Source organism: Pistacia vera, unplaced genomic scaffold, assembly GCF_008641045.1.
Source record: "Pistacia vera cultivar Batoury unplaced genomic scaffold, PisVer_v2 Contig341, whole genome shotgun sequence".
Lineage (NCBI taxonomy): Eukaryota > Viridiplantae > Streptophyta > Magnoliopsida > Sapindales > Anacardiaceae > Pistacia > Pistacia vera.
The window spans coordinates 467024-490345 of record NW_022196159.1 but is presented as its reverse complement, the minus strand read 5'-3'; the positions used below and the strand labels follow the sequence as shown (position 1 = coordinate 490345).

The 23322-nt window shown below is 35.0% G+C and overlaps 1 protein-coding gene and 1 pseudogene across 1 annotated transcript; both read left to right on the top strand.

Moving 5' to 3' along the window:
- Positions 1–2826: 2826 nt before the first annotated feature.
- LOC116138488 (tRNA (guanine(37)-N1)-methyltransferase 1-like) lies at positions 2827–7504 on the top strand. The gene is made up of 8 exons (XM_031424196.1): positions 2827–3668; positions 4250–4348; positions 5007–5126; positions 5214–5380; positions 5936–6006; positions 6434–6576; positions 6700–6811; positions 7428–7504. Exons 1-8 carry the CDS (start codon positions 2895–2897, stop codon positions 7502–7504), a joined length of 1563 nt encoding a protein of 520 aa, XP_031280056.1. The 5' UTR covers positions 2827–2894.
- Positions 7505–7518: 14 nt separating this feature from the next.
- Positions 7519–21766, top strand: LOC116138486 (annotated as a pseudogene).
- Positions 21767–23322: the final 1556 nt, after the last annotated feature.

Below are 23322 nucleotides of genomic sequence, written 5' to 3'. Positions count from 1 at the left end.
AGGTATAATATTAGTATAAAGAGTGGTAATTACTTAGTGAGAGAAACTCAAATTAATTATACGTAATCTTAATTATTATCGAAATGCAATTAGTTTTAGTACTTCAATTATGAACGGACCATCTAGAAACGGAATCGCCGCCCTCATTTCCCTCGTTTTTCTCAGATTGATCCTCCTAAATTTTCTACCCCCACAAACACTCGCTAATCCTCGCCCACCCTACAAAAGAAAAATAGTCTTTCTTTCAAGAACCGCTCGTACAGTCTCACGTTATGAACTCAAAAACACCCACCAAGTTGATCACAAGGAACAATAAAAACAACTATGAAACCAACAGGAAGTTCTTGTTGTGTTGTACCCGCCGGGGACTCCGCTTGTTGCCATGAACATGAACATGAAATGAAGATGGTTCCGTTCGTTCCGTCTGGGGTTGTGCGGACGGTTGAAGGAGCCGTTTTTAATTACGCTGCTGTTGGTGGTGAGTATGAAAGTGATGATGCAGAAATATTGAAGGACGGTAAGAGGAAGAAGAAGAAAGGCGGTGCAAGAAGCTTCTGCGAATTTTCAAGGCCATTTTGTTCGAAACTTCAATGGTTAGTTTTTTTTTTTTTCTTTGTAATTTTGTTGTTTTCGATTGGATTTTGTGAGATTATTGATTTTTGTTCATATTTTTGTTTTGTTAAGAACAGGCCAAGAAGCTTAAAAAGAGAAAACTGTAAAGAAGCAGAAGCAAGCATAAAGGCGCCACATTACAGGCAGACCCGAAAAATCGGAATCATAATGAAAGTTCATTAGTCAAAAATATGGGCATTGGAAGTGGAAAATTTTTCGCTACTACTTCTTCATAGGTTTTTCTTCGAATTCGTCTGGAATCCATCATCTTCATATGTTCTTCATCACTTTCCTCAATTCAAGTGCTCTTCAACAAGTCGTTTTCCGATCGAATCAAGTCATTTTCTGATAAAACCAAATCTTTCCGATCGGAACAAGTCCTTTGTGATAAAACCAAATTGTTTTTGGATCGGAACAAATCGTTCCGGTTAGCACATTCGAGAGAGTAGTACCAATGAAGGAGAAGCAGGAGGAGAATATCAAATGCAAGAGCATGGAAAAGGGTGTTATGGCCCCACATTGGGTTGTGTTTTATTCTAATTAGCTCTTTGTTTTGGTCTTATGGGGTAAATGTTGTGCCATTTTCTCACTTCAACCTGGCTTTTTTGGTGCCTCGATGGGCTATTGCCAAAAATCCATCACAAAATCTGGTTATCCATTCACCCCAGCTTGATTCAGACTATAAGAGAAGATCATAATCGGAGGATTACTCGAAAGGCACAATTCGCGAATCGATAACTCTCGATATTCTGATACGAAAATATAATAATAAAATGAAGTGAGTTTGAGCCTACAAAAGTTGCAAACGGTTCAACTGTATTTTTCTACTAGTGTAGGTTTTGATTTGCCTGTTTAGTTCAGGCTCTGGGTTCATGTAAATTTGTGGGAGCCAAGGAATTAGGGGATTCTACAGTTTTTTTTTTTTTTTTTTTTTTTTCTGGAGGAGAAGATGAATTTTTTTGTTTGAAGTGTGTAAATAATGGAAAATGCACAGCATTTTGTCTGATATTTTACTTATAAAGCAATCTCTTAGAAAGAAAGAGATTAACGAATCAGTACTTATTACCTGATTTTTTTTTTTTTTTTTTTGGCTAATTTATGCACATTCAACTAATCTGAGGACTCCAATTAACGATCGGATAAATCTTAGTGCTATCCTATTAGTAACCAAGTGGACCAACTTAAGACCTCTTATACCAGAGTCCCTATTCAATTACTCGACCACCTAACAGTGGTTCTTATTATCTGCATTGCTCTTCTATTTCTTTACCGTTTTTATCTGCAGATTTCAACTAGCTTTTGCGTTCAACAGATTCATCCTGTGACTATTTATTGAAATATTATGTGAAAGTCTTATCGATATCAATAAAGATATGCTGATAAATTTCTTCACAACTCAGTGACAGTTGATAATTGGTTTTGATGAAATTCATTAGAAAAAATTCATCAGAAACCAATTATCAACTGTCACGTTGGGTTTATAAGGGAACGTTTGTAAGATTCATTTATCAACATTGTATTGTTCTATGGATATCCATACGATACGTATTTACATTTTTATGCTGATTGTATATACATTTTAGGCATATAATTTTTTTTTTCAATATTTACTATAGTTTTGATGAGAATAATTTCATTTAATAAATACTTTTGATTGTTAAAGAAAAAATCCCGTGAAACACCTAATATATGTTTTTCTATAGAAAATAACTTTTCGATAAGGCTTTTGTGATATTTTTTTGTTTTAATTAGGCACTAAAAATATTAATATATATACACAATATACAACTAGTTAATAAAATACGACATTAAGTAAAAAATTAAGTTTTGTGTTTAAGATGCACAGTTAATTAATCCAAAACGAAAACACTTTTTGGTACATTTGTAAAAATTCCTTTATTTTTTAATATCGTTTTCTATTTAAAGTATTGTTTTTTGACCAAAATGAGTTGTTTTGATCTGCGTAGGCCACTAATAAAAAAAATAATAATAATTAATATTTCAAAAATTAGGATTTTTTATTGTTTTGTACATCAAATTAATAAAAAAAAATATTTTTCAATAAAAATAAGCCTTATACTCAACAATAAAAAGAATAAAAAAAAAAAAAAAAAGGTTTTCTATAATGACCACAATTATACGGAAAGAAAAAAGAAAAATTGAGCCACTGGACTAAAAACCCGGTAATATTGCCGGCAGACTCAGCTTCTCACTAGTCACTAAATCTTAAACCCTGTTAAAAACCCCTTATCCATAATAAATCCTTCTTGAAAAATTCCAAAATGGCCACCACCAAACTCTTCTTGAGACCAAACCCTCTCCCTTCCACAATCTTCTCTTCTTCATCAATTCACGTTCTCTTCGCTAAATCTAAATTTACTACCACTTTCTCCCTCTTCTCCGCCGTCTCCGCCACCACCACCGCCATCACCAACCACGCCCTCCCTTACGGCCCCTCTCTTCTGAAAGGCAAAACCCCAGAATTCCCCAAAAAACTGCAAGATGAAGCTAATCACCTCTTCGATGAATCCCAATTCACCAGAATTTTCGACATTGCCGCCGTCCGTGTCCCTGCAAAAGATTGTTTTGCCCTCGAGTCCCGCCTCCGTGGCCACCTTCTCAACTGGCCACGTGTCCGCAACATTGCTCGTGTGCCTGGTGATGATGTGGATACTCAATTCATCACTCTGTTACAAGATAATACTAAAAATGACACTGATGAAGAAAGTTTAGATCTTCTGAATTCTGTTTTGTATAGGGATAAGTTAGTTAAGAGCTTTAACGTTCGGGGGTTTGTTAAGTTTAGGAATTTGGCGAAGATTTCGCGGCCGAAAAAGAGGAAGAAGAAGGAAAAGAAGGGGGAAGAAGAGAAGGGAAAGGGGAGGAAAAAGGAGTTTTGTGTGGTGGAGGTTGTTGAAAAGGAAAGTGAAGAAATGAAGGGATTGTTAGGGGAGGAATTTAGAGGTGGAGAGAAATGGAAAGGAGCAACAAGATTGTTGCTTTTAGATGAAGAGTTAGCGGATAAAGATGTGGAGGAGTTTCCTGAAGCAATCAAGGTCTCTTGTGAGTTCATTTTAATTGTGAATTTGGTTTTTGTGTTGCTTTAGTTTATGCATAATGTGTTGATAATTTAAGAATAGAAGAGCTTCCTTACATAGTTATAGGGGTGGTGCTTTGTTTGGCTTGCCATGCTGTTGGTTAGTAAAGAACATTTCAATGGTGAAAGGAATCTAGGTTTTTTTTGAGTTCATTTTAATTACGAATTTGGTTTTTCTATTGGTTTATTTTTTTCATAATGTGTTGATAATCTTCGTGTAGAATAGCATGATATGTAATTATGCACACTATGCTCTGGTTGATTTGCCATGCTGTTATTAATCAAGATTATTTCAATTGTGACTCTTATCTGAAAGTTCTATAGCCATTTTCTTGAGGAAGTTCTTGTTGGGTAACTCTCAGTTCCTCCTTGGTTCATGGGCGTTAAATGTGTGGGACATTATCATTTGTAGCAGTCTGTTGTCTGCTTTTGGGCTTCTCTTTTGTTAATTTGTTGTGTGAAATCTATTGAGGTTTATTGCTATTACTGCTTATTTCTTTGCTGATGTTGTTATATATAATGCTATTATCTGTGCTTCAGGTTGTATTTGAAGAAGATAAGAGTAAAAATAGAATACCAACTTTAGAGCTTGTGAGATGCAGGCTCACATTGTATTATGATTACTGGCAAATGGATGAGGTATTCCAATCTGAATTTTTTCTGTGTACACTTATATATTATTATTATTATTTTTTTTTTTTTTTATTTTATTATTATTATTTTTTTTTTTTTGGTGCTATTCCTTGCTTTTATCATTTTTGGTTCACATTGTTCTTCTGTCATTTATGACAACGTTGTTAGTTTGTTAAAGTGATTCACATAATTACGTCCAGACAAAATTGATAACTTAGGTCCTGTTTCAATTAATAAATTTAAGAGTAAATAAGCATCAAAGCAGCATATGTATATCTGTTATATATGGTAAGGGCAAAATATGTATGAACATGAAGTTGCCATTGACATCTGCACACTAGATTTTAATAATTGATCATTGGGGTTGGATAAAACTGGAACTCTTAATTTTAGGTATTTTTCGCTTAACTGTTTGTTTTGGGTCAGTTTCAGTTATGATATTGGTATAACGTTTACCTTTTTGTTTTCAATCTCTCTCAAAAACTGAACCATGCTCACTTGTATCTTTAAACATTGAAATATCACAATTTCTCCATAGACCAAATCCTATGTATTCACTTTCTTCATTAGGGCTCTGCTGCTAGGAAGGAATGGTATTTGTCACATTGAGAATTGCTGAAAGTTTGAATGCTGATGAATTATTAACTCCTGGAGTTACCTGCAGATATTGGAGGCCTTGTTACCAGAGGGTATGATTGTCCCTTCATCTTTTGAAACAGTTGGGCATATCGCACACCTGAACCTTAGAGATGAGCATTTACCTTGCAAAAATCTCATAGCAAAGGTGCTTAGTACTAGTTACATGTTGTTTACTGTTTTGACCTTATGGGTTTGAGAACTGGCTTCTAAAGAAGGTTTTGCTCTTATTCAGGTAGTTTTGGATAAAAACAAGCCAAAAATACAAACAGTTGTCAATAAAATTGATGCTATCCATAATGACTACAGAACCATGCAACTTGAGGTTCTAGCTGGAAATCATTCCCTTGTGACTGTCGTAGTTGAGAATGGATTACGATTTAATGTTGATTTAGCTACAGTGTATGTTCTCCTTTCTTTTCAAGCTAATGAAAAATTCATCTGAATCTTCTAATGTCTGCTCTCTGTAGTGAGCATAATGTCATATCTTGACTCAACAATTGTAGTGCTCTCTTTTAGCAAAACAAGCTCATGTAACAGCTAGTTTCATGCGTTGTTCCTTTATTTGAGTAAGGCATCTGGTTCTGATTTGTTACTGACTTTGAGTGACACATTTATAGCTAAATCTCAATTTATCTTCTCTGGAGTCTTTGTCTAACACCTTTATTGACTGCATTTCCTGTGTCACAGTAATATATCAGAAAGAATCACCTGTATTTTTCATATAACCTTAAATGTGATTTCATATTGGTATCATCAAGAAGTCATCTGGTATACATCATGTTATCTACTAAACCATTTCTGAGACTATTACTAGATGGTTAGCAGCATCTCTTTCAGAGAGTCAAAGATGTGTCTAATTATGAATCTGTCGACCACAACCTGTGTGTTCAATCCTTACTAGTGTCAAAAAAATAGAAAACAACAAGTATCTTATGAATCCCTCTTTTCATGCAGATATTGGAATTCAAAGCTTGCAACTGAAAGGCAAAGGCTTCTAAATGGTTTCAATCACAAAGATGTTGTTTGTATGTTTGTATCTTGATTGTATTTACTATGGGAGCTTGCAGATTATTATTGATACTCTCTAAAATCTCGGTCTTTTGTAACTATTGTTATGTTTCTGGGGTGGAGTTTGCTTGCGTCTCTAATCCATACATTTTTTGGTCATGTCTTTTGGGGTGTTCTTAGTATATGTTATTTGTTAGTTAATGTTCTCATATCTGATTTTTCTGTGACCTCTCCTGTCTCGCAATATATTTTCTTTATATAAATATTCTGTAAGACCAAAACAAGAATTGAATTTATTCCGTAGGGATTTGCACTGGAATTGACGAACAACCAATATCAATATTAGTGTTTATTAGTATTGAATAGAAATTGAAACGGGGCCCAACCGAGATGGATACATGTGTGCACTTATACTTTTTTGTTTCTTTTTTTCTGATTTGACAGGTGATGTTTTTGCTGGTGTTGGTCCAATAGCTATATCTGCGGCAAAGATAGTGAAACGTGTATATGCTAATGATTTGAATCCTTATGCAGTCGACTACCTTGAAAGAAATAGTGTCCTCAACAAACTCGAGAGAAAGATTGAGGTGTGGTCTGGAAACTTCTCTTTTGAGCATTTTATTGTGAAAATCTTCTTTTTGGTTTATTAAATAAAAGAATAAGTGGCCATGTACTCCTTTGAATGGAAGATCTTGTATGTTACTTTCTAGGTCTATAACATGGATGGCAGGAGGTTCATTGATGCTATGTTTGCTAGTGACAAAGCTCAGTCCATAACACAAGTGGTTATGAATTTACCAAATGATGCAGCAGAATTTTTAGGTGTGTTGCCAAACCCATTACCAAACTCTCTTTCATTCTATACTCATGAGTAAATTGAGAGTAAGAGTTGCTCATATAATTTGATCAGTTCTGTTCAGTTACAATTTGCATTGACAAAATTCTTGCCATCACTTATCAATTTTATGGAACTTCATAAAGGTCTGTCTGTCAGAAGTTTTATAGAATTGAGAGGATGGGCAGATCTTCCATGGCCCTTGCCCAAAATTTTTTATAATACAGTTGCAACACCCCCCGGTCCCCAGTGGGCCCGGTGGCGCCGAAACAATTTTGCTGGCTTTTACAAGTCGGCCTAAAGTCTAAACTTTAGATCTGCCCATGTGGCAATTTAATTTAGTCTACATTCATGTTGGTTAAATACTTATGAATTGCATACTGCTAGTTTTGAAAGGTATCAGTTATCATTGAAGTGAGCCGGCCGTCATGTTTGCTAGTGCTTTCTTGCCGCATCTTCTTACATTAGCTATGATGTGCTTATGTGGAAGATTTTATAAAAGAAAGGTGGTTTTTGAGAACATCACCTAAGAAGTGATGTTTTCTGTTGATTATAACTCTTGAAAATCTATCCCTCTTCTTACATTTTCACCTTTATGAACAGATGTTTTTAGAGGAATATACAGAGATAGACCCAAGGACACAAAATTCACATTCGTCTGGGGTTGTGCGGACGGTTGAAGGAGCCGTTTTTAATGTACGCTGCTGTTGGTGGTGAGTATGAAAGTGATGATGCAGAAATATTGAAGGACGGTAAGAGGAAGAAGAAGAAAGGCGGTGCAAGAAGCTTCTGCGAATTTTCAAGGCCATTTTGTTCAAACTTCATGGTTAGTTTTTTTTTTTTTTTTTCTTCTTTGTAATTTTGTTGTTTTCGATTGGATTTTGTGAGATTATTGATTTTTGTTCATATTTTTGTTTTGTTAAAACAGGCCAAGAAGCTTAAAAAGAGAAAACTGATAAAGAAGCAGAAGCAAGCATTAAAGGCGCCACATTACAGGCAGACCCGAAAAATCGGAATCATAATGAAAGTTCAATTATCAAAAATATGGGCATTGGAAGTGGAAAATTTTTCGCTACTACTTCTTCATCAGGTTTTTCTTCGAATTCGTCTGGAATCGCATCATCTTCATATGTTCTTCATCACTTTCCTCAATTCAAGTGCTCTTCAACAAGTCGTTTTCCGATCGAATCAAGTCATTTTCTGATAAAACCAAATCGTTTCCCGATCGGAACAAGTCCTTTGTGGATAAAACCAAATTGTTTTTGGATCGGAACAAATCGTTCCGGTTAGCACATTCGAGAGAGTAGTACCAATGAAGGAGAAGCAGGAGGAGAATATCAAATGCAAGAGCATGGAAAAGGGTGTTATGGCCCCAACATTGGGTTGTGTTTTATTCTAATTAGCTCTTTGTTTTGGTCTTATGGGGTAAATGTTGTGCCATTTTCTCACTTCAACCTGGCTTTTTTGGTGCCTCGATGGGCTATTGCCAAAAATCCATCACAAAATCTGGTTATCCATTCACCCCAGCTTGATTCAGACTATAAGAGAAGATCATAATCGGAGGATTACTCGAAAGGCACAATTCGCGGAATCGATAACTCTCGATATTCTGATACGAAAATATAATAATAAAATGAAGTGAGTTTGAGCCTACAAAAGTTGCAAACGGTTCAACTGTATTTTTCTACTAGTGTAGGTTTTGATTTGCCTGTTTAGTTCAGGCTCTGGGTTCATGTAAATTTGTGGGAGCCAAGGAATTAGGGGGATTCTACAGATTTTTTTTTTTTTTTTTTTTTTTTCTTGAGGAGAAGATGAATTTTTTTGTTTGAAGTGTGTAAATAATGGAAAATGCACAGCATTTTGTCTGATATTTTACTTATAAAGCAATCTCTTAGAAAGAAAGAGATTAACGAATCAGTACTTATTACCTGATTTTTTTTTTTTTTTTTTTTGGCTAATTTATGCACATCTCAACTAATCTGAGGACTCCGAATTAACGATCGGATAAATCTTAGTGACTATCCTATTAGTAACCAAGTGGACCAACTTAAGACCTCTTATAACCAGAGTCCTTATTCAATTACTCGACCACCTAACAGTGGTTACTTATTATCTGCATTGCTCTTCTATTTCTTTACCGTTTTTATCTGCAGATTTCAACTAGCTTTTGCGTTCAACTAGATTCATCCTGTGACTATGTTATTGAAATATTATGTGAAAGTCTTATCGATATCAATAAAGATATGCTGATAAATTTCTTCACAAGCTCAAGTGACAGTTGATAATTGGTTTTGATGAAATTCATTAGGGAAAAAATTCATCAGAAACCAATTATCAACTGTCACGTTGGGTTTATAAGGGAACGTTTGTAAGATTCATTTATCAACATTGTATTGTTCTATGGATATCCATACGATACGTATTTACATTTTTATGGCTGATGTATATACATTTTAGGCATATAATTTTTTTTTTCAATATTTACTATAGTTTGATGAGAATAATTTCATTTAATAAATACTTTTGATTGTTAAAGAAAAAATCCCGTGAAACACCTAATATATGTTTTTCTATAGACAAATAACTTTTCGATTAAGAGCTTTTGTGATATTTTTTTGTTTTAATTAGGCACTAAAAATATTAATATATATACACAATATACAACTAGTTAATAAAATACGACATTAAGTAAAAAATTAAGTTTTGTGTTTAAGATGCACAGTTAATTAATCCAAAACGAAACACACTTTTTGGTACATTTGTAAAAATTCCTTTATTTTTTAATAGTCGTTTTCTATTTAAAAGTATTTTTTTGACCAAATGAGTTGTTTTGATCTGCGTAGGCCACTAATAAAAAAATAAAATAATTAATATTTCAAAATTAGGATTTTTTATTGTTTGTACACAAATTAATAAAAAAAAATTTTTCAATAAAATAACCTTAAACTCACAATAAAAAGAATAAAAAAAAAAAAAAAAAAAGGTTTTCTAATGACCAAATATACGGAAAGAAAAAAAAAATTGAGCCACTGGACTAAAACCCGGTAATATTGCCGGCAGACTCAGCTTCTCACTAGTCACTAAATCTTAAACCCTGTTAAAAACCCCTTATCCATAATAAATCCTTCTTGAAAAATTCCAACATGGCCACCACCAAACTTTCTGAGACCAAACCTCTCCCTTCCGCAATCTTCTCTTCTTCATCAATTCACGTTCTCTTCGCTAAATCTAAATTTACTACCACTTTCCCCTCTTCTCCGCCGTCTCCGCCACCACCACCGCCATCACCAACCACCCCTCCCTTACGGCCCCTCTCTTCTGAAAGGCAAAACCCCAGAATTCCCCAAACAACTGCAAGATGAAGCTAATCCCCTCTTCGATGAATCCCAATTCACCAGAATTTTCGACATTGCCGCCGTCCGTGTCCCTGCAAAAGATTGTTTTGCCCTCGATTCCCGCCTCCGTGCCACCTTCTCAACGGCCACGTGTCCGCAACATTGCTCGTGTGCCTGGTGATGATGTGGATACTCAATTCATCACTCTGTTACAAGATAATACTAAAAATGACACTGATGAAGAAGTTTAGATCTTCTGAATTCTGTTTTGTATAGGGATATGCTAGTTAAGAGCTTTAACGTTCGGGGTTTGTTAAGTTTAGGAATTTGGCGAAGATTTCGCGGCCGAAAAAGAGGAAGAAGAGGAAAAGAAGGGGAAGAAGAAAGGAAAGGGGAGGAAAAAGGAGTTTTGTGTGTGGAGGTTTTTGAAAGGAAAGTGAAGAATGAGGGATTTGTAGGGGAGGAATTTGAGGTGGGAGAAATGGAAGGAGCAACAGATTGTTGCTTTTAATGAGATTTAGCGATAAAGATGTGGAGGAGTTTCCTGAAGCAATCAAGGTCTCTTGTGAGTTCATTTTAATTGTGAATTTGGTTTTTGTGTTGCTTTAGTTTATGCATAATGTGTTATAATTAAGAATAGAGAGCTTCCTTACTAGTTATAGGGGTGGTGCTTGTTTTGCTTGCCATGCTGTTGGTTAGTAAAGAACATTTCAATGGTGAAAGAATCTAGGTTTTTTTTGAGTTCATTTTAATTACGAATTTGATTTTTCTATTGGTTTATTTTTTGCATAATGTGTTGATAATCTTCGTGTAGAATAGCATGATATGTAATTATGCACACTATGCCTGGTGATTTGCCATGCTGTTATTAATCAAGATTTTCAATTGTGACTCTTATCTGAAAGTTCTATAGCCATTTTCTTGAGGAAGTTCTTGTTGGGTAACTTTCAGCTCCTCCTTGGTTCATGGGCGTTAAATGGTGGGACATTATCATTTGTAGCAGTCTGTTGTCTGCTTTTGGGCTTCTCTTTTGTAATTTGTTGTGTGAATCTGTTGAGGTTTATTGCTATTACTGCTTATTTCTTTGCTGATGTGTTATATATAATGATTTATCTGTGCTTCAGGTTGTATTTGAAGAAGATAAGAGTAAAAATAGAATACCAACTTTAGAGCTTTGAGATGCAGGCTCACATTGTATTATAGTTACTGGCAAATGGATGAGGTATTCCCAATCTGAATTTTTTCTGTGTACCTTATATATTATTTATATTTTTTTTTTTTTTATTTATTATATTATTTTTTTTTTTTTTTGTGCTATTCCTTGCTTTTATCATTTTGGTTCACATTGTTCTTCTGTCATTTATGAACACGTTGTTAGTTTGTTAAAGTGATTCACTAAATTACGTCCAGACAAAATTGATAACTTAGGTCCTGTTTCAATTAATAAATTTAAGAGTAAATAAGCATCAAAGCAGCATATGTATATCTGTTATATATGGTAAGGGCAAAATTGTATGAACATGAAGTTGCCATTGTCTGCACACTAATTTTAATAATTGTCATTGGGGTTGGATAAAACTGGAACTCTTAATTTTAGGTATTTTTCGCTTAACTGTTTGTTTTGGGTCAGTTTCAGTTATGATATTGGTATAACGTTTACCTTTTTGTTTTCAATCTCTCTCAAAACTGAACCATGCTCACTTGTATCTTTAAACATTGAAATATCCAATTTCTCCATAGACCAAATCCTATGTATTCACTTCTTCATTGGGGCTCTGCTGCTAGGAAGGAATGGTATTTGTGTCACATTGAAATTGCTGAAAGTTTGAATGCTGATGAATTATTAACTCCTGAGTTACCTGTCAGTATTTGGTATCTCAAGCAAAATTAATGAATAATAAGAAACACATTTGCAGTGAGAAGGAGCATCAAATGGAAAAATATCTCAATCATATACCTATTTACCACACTTAAGAAAGTTTGTGAGGACACTAACACAAGAGTACATGGGAACATGTACAATATCCTTAATACCATAGTTCATATTTCAATTTCAAGTTCAAATGAACACATCAACGGATCACCAAATGGTGTGTTTTCAAGCCTAATCCAGGCTGCTTGTAGACCACCATACACCTAAATGTCAGCTGACCTTAGCACATGAAAAATGAAAATGAATAAATTCAGTATATCGAAATAAAGAGCAACGGAGGCCAAAATATATTTGTCATGTGGGAAGCGCTTGATCAAATGATCAGTGTCATAGACTATGTATTCGTAGAAGACCAAAGAACTGATTCCACCATATACAACAACAGTCGTTGATCCAAGAGGAAAGAACATCTGGAACATAACAAAAGGATTTTCAAATTCAAAAAAATAAAGAGCAGAGATGCAGTCAAAGATAAACAACTATAATGAAATGAATAAATAAAGACATGGATATAGTCAAATTCCCTCCATATCTGTTTAAGAATCATAATTAGCAAAATCCTATCAGAATTAAGAAAATAAAAGAGACAGAGATAGAGAGAGAAATAAGGGATATGGACATACGGATGAAAGGGACCAGTGAGAGGAAAGGGAGAAGGTCAGAATTGCTCCTCGGGAGGTTGTTGATGGAAGAGTAAAGAAGGTGATGGAGGAAACCAGAGTGCTCAACACAATCAAGGTGGTCGAAATTCCGTAGACCTGACAGATGAATACCCAACAGAGTTGGTGCAGAGGTCAACCTGGTGTGGCTGTGTTGGTGACTGCGTTTTCGCCTGAGATTGGGGAATGTGGTGCTAGAGTTCTAAAAATTGAAAGAAAATCTGGGAAAAACTTTAGGGTTCCAATTTGAGTGAAAATGAAATTGATTTAGGATGTGGATTGTGGGAAAATGAAATTTGGAATTTTTTATTGTAAGAATTTTTTTTTTTTTTATTTTTGGAGGGAATGATGTGGCATATGGCTGATATGGCAGATGAGGTGGCATCTGCCATGTCAGCTGTCATGTCATGTTGTAAGGGGATGTTGTGAGGGAGTGATGTTTGTATAGTGTTTTGATAGTTGTGTGATCTTTCTCCGTAAGTTTGACACAGTTTTTTACTCGATGCGTCTAATTTGGGTCGAGGCAAAAGTCAAAGTCTACACATATCGTTCAATTTAAAGTACACTCAGACTCGGTCAACGGATATTTACACGGCAGATCAACGTGTATTGAAGATTTGAACGGAGCTTTATTGCTTCCAAGTGGAAGATTATTAGCTGCTCTACTCAATCAATCCCTATAATATACTAATAATATTATAATTATAAACTATTTTATTTTTTATTTTTAGAAAATTGGAAACGTGACAATCACTCTATGAGATCACGCATTTGCCATCATTTGTAAGAGTTAACGTTTTTTTTAACTCAAATAATAGTTTAATAACCTTTTTTTATCCACGTATTTTTAAAATACTATTCAACGATAAACAGTGAATAAACTCAGTTCAGGTTGTTATGATCTTTTAAGAAAGGAGGTCGATGAGTCTTTTGGTAGTGAAATATTAGATTTTAGTGATTAGAATTGATTGAAATTTGACTTGGAAGGGACAGCTGAGCAAACCCTAATCGTTCAATTACCGATAATTGGCGAGATCGACAGGAGTAAGGCTTGAGGAGTTTTGGTAAGTGATAATCGGAGAAGAGAATGGTGATGATGTAGGATTGTAACGATGCTAACATCGGAAACGAAATATAAATTTGGGTAGTAAAGTGGTATTTTAAAAATCTGTGGATGGTATAATGTTATTAAACTATTATTTATAATGTTATTAAACTATTATTTAGGTGGGAAAAAGTTGTTTACTCTAATTTATAAGGTATAATATTAGTATAAAAGAGTGGTAATTACTTAGTGAGAGAAACATCAAATTAATTATACGTAATCCTTAATTATTATCGAAATGCAATTAGTTTTAGTACTTCAATTATGAACGGACCATCCTAAGAAACGGAATCGCCGCCCTCATTTCCCTCGTTTTCTCAGATTGATCCTCCTAAATTTTCTACCCCCACAAACACTCGCTAAATCCTCGCCCACCCTACAAAAGAAAAATAGTCTTTTCTTTCAAGAACCGCTCGTACAGTCTCACGTTATGAACTCAAAAACCACCACCAAGTTGATCACAAGGAACAATAAAAACAACTATGAAACCAACAGGAAGTTCTTGTTGTGTTGTACCAAGCCGCCGGGGACTCCGCTTGTTGCCATGAACATGAACATGAACATGAATAAAGATGGTTCCGTTGCGTTCCGTTGGGGTTGTGCGGACGAGTTGAAGGAGCGGTGTTTTAAGTACGCTGCTGTTGGTGGTGAGTATGAAAGTGATGATGCAGAAATATTGAAGGCGGTAAGAGGAAGAAGAGAAAGGCGGTGGCAAGAAGCTTCTGCGAATTTTCAAGGCCATTTGTTCGAAATTCAATGGTTAGTTTTTTTTTTTTTTTTGTAATTTTGTTGTTTTCGATTGTTGATTTGTGAGATTATATTGATTTTGTTCATATTTTTTGTTTTGTTAATGAACAGGCAAGAGCTTAAAAAGAGGAAAACTGGTAAAGAAGCAGAAGCAGCATCAAAAGGCGCCACATTACAGGCAGAACCCGAAAAATCGGAATCATTCAATGAAAGTTCGATTAGTCAAGAAATAATGGGCATTGAAGTGGAAGAATTTTTTCGACTACTACTTCTTATAGGTTTTTCTTCGATTCGTCTGGAATCACATCCTCTTCATATGTCTTTCATCACTTTCCTCCATTCAAAGTGCTCTTCAAACAAGTCGTTTTCCGATCGAATAGCATTTCTGATAAAACCAAATCTTTTTCCGATCGGAACAGTCCTTTTGTGATAAACCAAATTGTTTTTGGATCGGAACAAATCGTTCCGGTTAAGCACATCGAGAGAGTAGTACCAATGAAGGAGAAGCAGGAGGAGAATATGCAAGCAGAGCATGGAAAAGGGTGTTATGGCCCCACATTGGGTTGTGTTTATTCTAATTAGTTCTTGTTTTGGTCTTGGGTAAATGTTGTGCCATTTTCTGCACTTCAACTGCTTTTTTTGGTGCCTCGATGGGCTATTGCCAAAAAATCACAAAATCTGGTTACATTCACCCAGCTTGATTCAGACTATAAGAAGAAGATCTAAATCGGAGGATACTCGAAAGGCACAATTGCGCAATCGATAACTCTCATATTCGATACGGAAAAATATTAATAATAAAATGAAGTGAGTTTGAGCCTACAAAAGTTGCAAAAGGTTAACTGTATTTTTCTACTAGTGTAGGTTTTGATTTGCGTTTAGTCAGGCTCTGGGTTCATGTAAATTTGTGGGAGCCAGGAATTAGGGGGATTCTACAGTTTTTTTTTTTTTTTTTTTTCTGAGGAGAAGATGATTTTTTTGTTTGAAGTGTGTATAATGGAAAATGCACAAGCATTTGTCTGATATTTTACTTATAAAGCAATCTCTTAGAAAGAAAGAGTTAACGAATCAGTACTTATTACCTGATTTTTTTTTTTTTTTTTGGGCTAATTTATGCACTTTCAAACTAATCTTGAGGACTCCAAGTTAACGATCGGATAAATCTTAGTGGCTATCCATATTAGTAACCAAGGTGGAACCAAACTTAAGACCTCTTGAATACCAAGAGTCCCTATTCAATTACTCGACCACCTAACAGTGGTGCTTATTATCTGCATTTGCTCTTATTTCTTTACCGTTTTTATCTGCAGATTTCAACAGTTTGCGTTCAACAGATTTCATCCTGGACTATATTATTGAAATATTATGTGAAAGTCTTATCGATATCAATAAAGATATGCTGATAAATTTTCTCTCACAACTAACGTGACAGTTGATAATTGGTTTTGATGAAAATTCATTAGACAAAAAATTCATCAGAAACCAATTATCAACTGTCACGTTGGGTATAGGGAACGTTTGTAAGATTCATTTATCACATTGTATTGTTCTTGTATACATACGATGACGTATTTACATTTTTATGGTGATTGTATATACATTTAGATATAATTTTATTTTTCAATATTATACTATAGTTTATGATGAATAATTTCATTTAATAAATACTTTTGATTGTTAAAGAAAAAATCCCGTGAAACACAATATATAATGTTTTCATAGATAAAATAACTTTTCGATTAAGAGCTTTTGTGAATAATTTTTGTTTTATTATGGCACTAAGAAATTAAAAATATATATAAACAATATTACAACTAGTTATAAAATACGACATTAAGTAAAAAATTAAGTTTGTTGTTTGAATGCACAGTTAATTAATCCAAAACGAAAAAAATACACTTTTTGGTACATTTGAAAAATTCCTTTATTTTAATAATCGTTTTCTATTTAAAAGTATTTTTTGACCAAATGAGGTGTTGATCTGTGTAGGCCACTAATAAACAAAATTAAAAAAATCAATATTTCAAAAATTAGGATTTTTATTGTTTTGTACATCAAATTATACAAAAATATATATATTTTCAATAAAAATAAGCCTTATACTCAACAATAAAAAGAATAAAAAAAAAAAAAAAAAAAAGGTTTCATAATAACCATAATATACGGAAAGAAAAAATAAAAATTGAGCACTGGACTAAAACCCGGTAATATTGCCGGCAGACTCATCTTCTCACTAGTCACAAATCTTAAACCCTGGTAAAAACCCTTATCCATAATAAATCCTTCTTGAAAAATCCAAATGGCCACCACCAAACTTTCTTGAGACAAAACCCTCTCCTTCCCAATCTTCTCTTCTCATCAATTCACGTTCTCTTCGCTAAATCTAAATTTACACACTTTCTCCTCTTCTCCGCCGTCTCCGCCACCACCACCGCCACACCACCACTCCCTCCCTTACGGCCCCTCTCTTCTGAAAGGCAAAACCCCAGAATTCCCCAAAAAACTGCAAGATGAAGCTAATCCCCTCTTCGATGATCCCAATTCACCAGAATTTTCGACATTGCCGCGTCCGTGTCCCTGCAAAAGTTGTTTTGCCCTCGAGTCCGCCTCCGTGGCACACTTCTCAACTGGCCACGTGTCCGCAACATTGTCGTGTGCCTGGTGATGAGTGGATACTCAATTCATCACTCTGTTACAAGATAATACTAAAATGACACTGATGAAGAAGTTTAGATCTTCTGATTCTGTTTTGTATAGGGATAGTTAGTTAAGAGCTTTAACGTTCGGGGGTTGTTAAGTTTGGAATTTGGCGAAGATTTCGCGGCCGAAAAGAGGAAGAAGAAGGAAAGAAGGGGAGAAGAGAAGGGAAAGGGGAGGAAAAAGGAGTTGTGTGGTGGAGGTTGTTGAAAAGGAAAGTGAAGAAATGAAGGATGTTAGGGGAGGAATTTAGAGGGGAGGAGAATGGAAGGGCAACAGATTGTTGCTTTTAGATGAAGAGTTAGCGGATAAAGTGTGGAGGAGTTTCCTGAAGCAATCAAGGTCTCTTGTGAGTCATTTAATTGTGAATTTGGTTTGTGTGTGCTTAGTTTAGCATAATGTGTTGATAATTTAAGAATAGAAGAGTCCTTACAAGATAGGGGTGGTGCTTTGTTGGCTTGCCATGGTTGGTTAGTAAAGAACATTCAATGGTGAAAGGAATCTAGGTTTTTTTTGAGTTCATTTTAATTACGAATTTGGTTTTTCTATTGGTTTATTTTTTTTCAAATGTGTTGATAATCTTCGTGTAGAATAGCTGATATGTAATTATGCACACTATGCTCTGGTTGATTTGCCATGCTGTTATTAATCAAGATTATTTCAATTGTGACTCTTATCTGAAAGTTCTATAGCCATTTCTTGAGGAAGTTCTTGTTGGGTAACTCTCAGTTCCTCCTTGGTTCATGGGCGTTAAATGTGTGGGACATTATCATTTGTAGCAGTCTGTTGTCTGCTTTTGGGCTTCTCTTTGTTAATTGTTGTGTGAATCTATTGAGGTTATTGCTATTACTGCTTATTTCTTTGCTGATGTTGTTATATATATGCTATTATCTGTGCTTCAGGTTGTATTTGAAGAAGATAAGAGTAAAAATAGAATACCGACTTTAGAGCTTGTGAGATGCAGGCTCACATTGTATTAAGTTACGGCAAATGGATGAGGTATTCCATCTGAATTTTTCTGTGTACGCTTATATATTATTATTATTATATATTTATTATTATTTTGTGTATTCCTTGCTTTTATCATTGTGGTTCACATGTTCTTCTGTCATTTATGACAACATTGTTAGTTGTTTAAAGTGATTCACATAATTACGTCCAGACAAAATTGATAACTTAGGTCCTGTTTCAATTAATAAATTTAAGAGTAAATAAGCATCAAAGCAAGATATATGTCTGTTATATATGGTAAGGCAAAAAATGTATGAACATGAAGTTGCCATGACTCTGCACACTAGATTTTAATAATTGATCATTGGGGTTGGATAAAACTGGAACTCTAATTTTAGGTATTTTTCGCTTAACTGTTTGTTTTGGGTCAGTTCAGTTATGATATTGGTATAACGTTTACCTTTTTGTTTTCAATCTCTCTCAAAAACTGAACCAGCTCATTGTATCTTTAAACATTGAATATCCAATTTCTCCATAGACCAAATCCTTTGTATTCACTTCTTCATTAGGGCTCTGCTGCTAGGAAGGAATGGTATTTGTCACATTGAGAATTGCTGAAAGTTTGAATGCTGATGAATTATTAACTCCTGGGTTACCTGCAGATATTGGAGGCCTTGTTACCAGGGGTATGATTGTCCCTTCATCTTTTGAAACAGTTGGGCATATCGCACACCTGAACCTTAGAGATGAGCATTTACCTTGCAAAAATCTCATAGCAAAGGTGCTTAGTACTAGTTACAGTGTTTACTGTTTTGACTTATGGGTTTGAGAACTGGCTTCTAAAGAAGGTTTTGCTCTTATTCAGGTAGTTTTGGATAAAAACAAGCCAAAAATACAAACAGTTGTCAATAAAATTGATGCTACCATAATGACTACAGAACCATGCAACTTGAGGTTTAGCTGGAAATCATTCCCTTGTGACGTCGTAGGAGATGGATTACGATTTAATGTGATTTAGCTACAGTGATGTTCTCCTTTCTTTCAAGCTAATGAAATTCTCTGACATCTCTAATGCTGCTCTCTGTAGTGGTCAGTCATGCTCTTTCTTGACTTCTTTTAGCACAGTCATGTAACAGCTAGGTTCATGCGTTGTTCCTTATTTGAGTAAGGCATCTGTTCTGATTTGTTACTGATTTGAGTGACCATTTATAGCTAAATCTCAATTTATCCTCTCTGAGTCTTTGTCTAACATTGATTGACTGCATTTCCTGTGTCACAGTAATATATCAGAAAGAATCACCTGTATTTTTCATATACTAATGTGATTTCATATTGGATCATCAAGAAGTCATCTGGTATACATCATGTATCTACTAAACATTTCTGAGATATTACTAGATGGTTAGCGCATCTCTTTCAGAGAGTCAAAGATGTGTCTAATTATGAATCTGTCGACCAACACCTGTGGTTCAATCCTACTAGTGTCAAAAAAATAGAAACAACAAGTATCTTATAGATCCTCTTTCATGCAGATATGGAATTCAAAGCTTGCAACTGAAAGGCAAAGGCTTCTAAATGGTTTCAATCACAAAGATGTGTTTTGTATGTTTGTATCTTGATTGTATTACTATGGGAGCTTGCAGATTATTATTGATACTCTCTAAAATCTGGTCTTTTGTAACTATGTATGTTTCGGGGTGGGTTTGCTTGCGTCTCTAATCCAACATTTTTGGTCAGTTTTTGGGGTGTTCTTAGTATAGTTATTTGTTAGTTAATGTTCTCATATATTTTTCTGTGACTCTCGTCTCGCAATATATTTCTTTATATAATATTCTGTAAGACCAAAACAAGAATGAATTTATTCCGTAGGGATTTGCAGGAATTGACGAACAACCAATATCAATATTAGTGTTTATGTATTGAATAGAAATTGAAACGGGCCCAACCGAGATGGATACATGTGTGCACTTATACTTTTTTGTTCTTTTTTTCTGATTTGACAGGTGATGTTTTTGCGTGGTGGTCCAAAGCTATATCTGCGGCAAGTAAGTGAAACGTGTATATGCTAGATTTGAATCCTTATGCAGTCGACTACCTTGAAAGAAATAGTGTCCTCAACAAACTCGAGAGAAAGATTGAGTGTGGTCTGGACTTCTCTTTAGCATTTATTGTGAAAATCTTCTTTTTGGTTTATTAAATAAAAGAATAAGTGGCCATGTACTCCTTTGAATGGAGATCTTGTATGTTACTTTCTAGGTCTATAACATGGATGGCAGGAGGTTCATTGATGCTGTTTGCTAGTGACAAAGCTCAGTCCATAACACAAGTGGTTATGATTTACCAATGATGCAGCAGAATTTTAGGTGTGTTGCCAAACCCATTACCAAACTCTTTTCATTCTATACTCAGAGTAAATTGAGAGTAAGAGTTGCTCATATAATTTGATCAGTTCTGTTCAGTTACAATTTGCATTGACAAAATTCTTGCCATCACTTATCAATTTTATGGAACTTCATAAGGTCTGTCTGTCAGAAGTTTATAGAATTGAGAGGATGGGCAGATCTTCCATGGCCCTTGCCCAAATTTTAAATACGTTGCAACACCCCCGGTCCCCAGTGGGCCGGTGGCGCCGAAACATTTTGCTGCTTTTACAAGTCGGCCTAAAGTCTAAACTTTGATCTGCCCATGTGGCAATTAATTTAGTCTACATTCATGTTGGTTAAATACTTATGAATTGCATACTGCTAGTTTTGAAAGGTATCAGTTATCATTGAAGTGGCGGCCGTCATGTTTGCTGTGCTTTCGCCGCATCTTCTTACATTAGCTATGATGTGCTTTGTGGAGATTTATAAAAGAAAGGTGGTTTTGAGAACATCACAAGAGTGGTTTCTGTTGATTTAACTCTTGAAATCTATCCTTCTTACATTTTCACCTTTATGAACAGATGTTTTTAGAGGAATATACAGATAGACCCAAGGACACAAAATTCACATTCCCAGCAATTATGTTATGGATTCTCTAAAGCTCGAGACCCAGAATTTGACTTTCACCGAGGTATAGTGCTGAACTCAACCTCCTGTGTGTCTCTGTGTTTGTGAATTAACAAATGCCAAGTTTGTTTATCATCTCTTTCTTTTCCCTGATGTTTGTTTCTATTTTTCCTTTTCCTGTCACACCAGCGCATAAGAATTGCTTGTCAGAGGTAGCTGTTAATGTAGAAATGCGGAGCGTACGACATGTTGCCCCAGGAAAATGGATGTTATGTGCATCATTTGTTCTACCAGAGAGTGTAGCTTTTGCAAAAAGTTCATTAAATATGAAGTAGATCACAGTAAAAGCTACAATGGTTGTTTCATAATTATCAATTTTCCTGTACCGCATAGTTCCATTTCTTGTCCTTCTAGCTAGTTCGCCAACTATATACTAATGTTCAATTGTTATAGTCAATGTTTTAAAACCCAACCCAAGGTGAAACCCGGCAAAGTGGCCGGATCTCAGGTTGACCGTCGGTCAAACCGATGTCCAAAGTTTGAAATGTAACAAAAATATATTTGCAACCTATTGTAAGTCCTTATAGGTTTGAAATCTTGCAAAAACACTTCAAACATCACCGTTAGCACCGGAAAATAGGGCTTGTTTTCGACGATGACAACACTCTCCATTATCACAAAAACACTTCCCTTAGCCTCCTAACCAAAACTTATCTCACCCCTCCTCCATTCATCTCCTAAATCGTCAACGACATCAAGTTTTTTCCAACGACATTGTTTTGCAATTTCTGATCGATATACTCACTAGAAATCGACGTCGTTGCCACTATTGTACTCATGACCATTTCACTTCAAAAGTTTTAACATTTCAACCTTCAATTGTTTATAGATTGATGTCCTAATTTCTAAGGTTTTCAATTAATAGGAAAACTTGTAATCCGACCCGGTGAAGGCTTCGAGTCTTGGTTGAACCGATTCCATTGGTTGGGTCGTGTTTCAAAACACTACTGCAATGCGGAGTAACAAAAACTGTAAATGAGGTGAAATTCTTAGGGAAAGTAACAGAAACTTTATGCACAAATGGATTTCTCAATTCTTGTTTGCCAGATTGTTACACAGTACAAAATTATAATGACAATGTTGGCTTTGAGCAAAGCAAGAACTCTTCATGACCGTCAAAAATATCATGCTTATAATCTCATCAGTTTCGTTTTTAGAAAACAAATTCCATCACGATAAGCAATACAAATTTAACATTGAATATTGAACCCCATTAAGTTTTTTTTTTTTTAATGACCAGGGTAATTGCCACTGCTACAAAGAGAAGAATTAGAGAGAAAAGGAGGAGGAAGTATTCTCCATTGCCATCCGCCGCCCATGCTTCGCCATAGAGTTAGGTAGGCCCCCACAAGCTGCTAAAAGATTTGGGTTTCAAACCAGGAAGCCTTTCTCTTTTTAGGAAAAACTGTTTTCGTGCGGTCAATTACCTGAACTTTTGATAGGTGTATATGTATATTTCAATTAATCCTTTAAGAAATTGAGTAAAAGCTCTAATGGTTACTCTTATTAATATCTGAAGAGTAACTTGAATTCAAAATCTCTTGATTAATTCATCCAAAAGTTTCTATTAAACTACTTAATCACTCAAAAATAGTTAACTGTGTTAGAGTTTTAACAAAACTACTTGGTTTTCTTTCTCTTTTAACAGAAGGTTTTTGTTTTTTTGTTTATTGAAAGTAAAAACAAAAATATAGTGATGATAAAATAGCATAGGATAGGATTGAGAAGGTGGGTAGTTTTGGAGGGGCAGACATGTCACAGACATAAAAGCAAGTTATGTCTGTCTAGGTTATTTGTTTTGTACTGTGTTTTGTTTTTGTTTTTCTGCAACACAACTAACAGATGATAGTGACCTTTTCATGCATCAAATTACAACCCCAATCTGTACATAAATGCTACACCCCCCAGGCCCCAGCTCCGAATATTTTTGTTGCTCAGATTTTTCCCTTCCCTTCTCTTCAACGATCCTGATTTCTCTGCATTCACATCCTGTCCCCTCATGCAGTGTACTTTTTTTTTTC

What these genes read in the sequence shown, in the direction of transcription:
- LOC116138488 (XM_031424196.1), top strand. Translation starts at nt 2,895, where the DNA reads ATGGCCACCACCAAACTCTTCTTGAGACCAAACCCTCTCCCTTCCACA. An exon ending in GCAAAAATCTCATAGCAAAG is followed by an intron (nt 5,127 to 5,213) that starts GTGCTTAGTACT and finishes GCTCTTATTCAG; the next exon opens with GTAGTTTTGGATAAAAACAA. An exon ending in TGATGCAGCAGAATTTTTAG is followed by an intron (nt 6,812 to 7,427) that starts GTGTGTTGCCAA and finishes CTTTATGAACAG; the next exon opens with ATGTTTTTAGAGGAATATAC.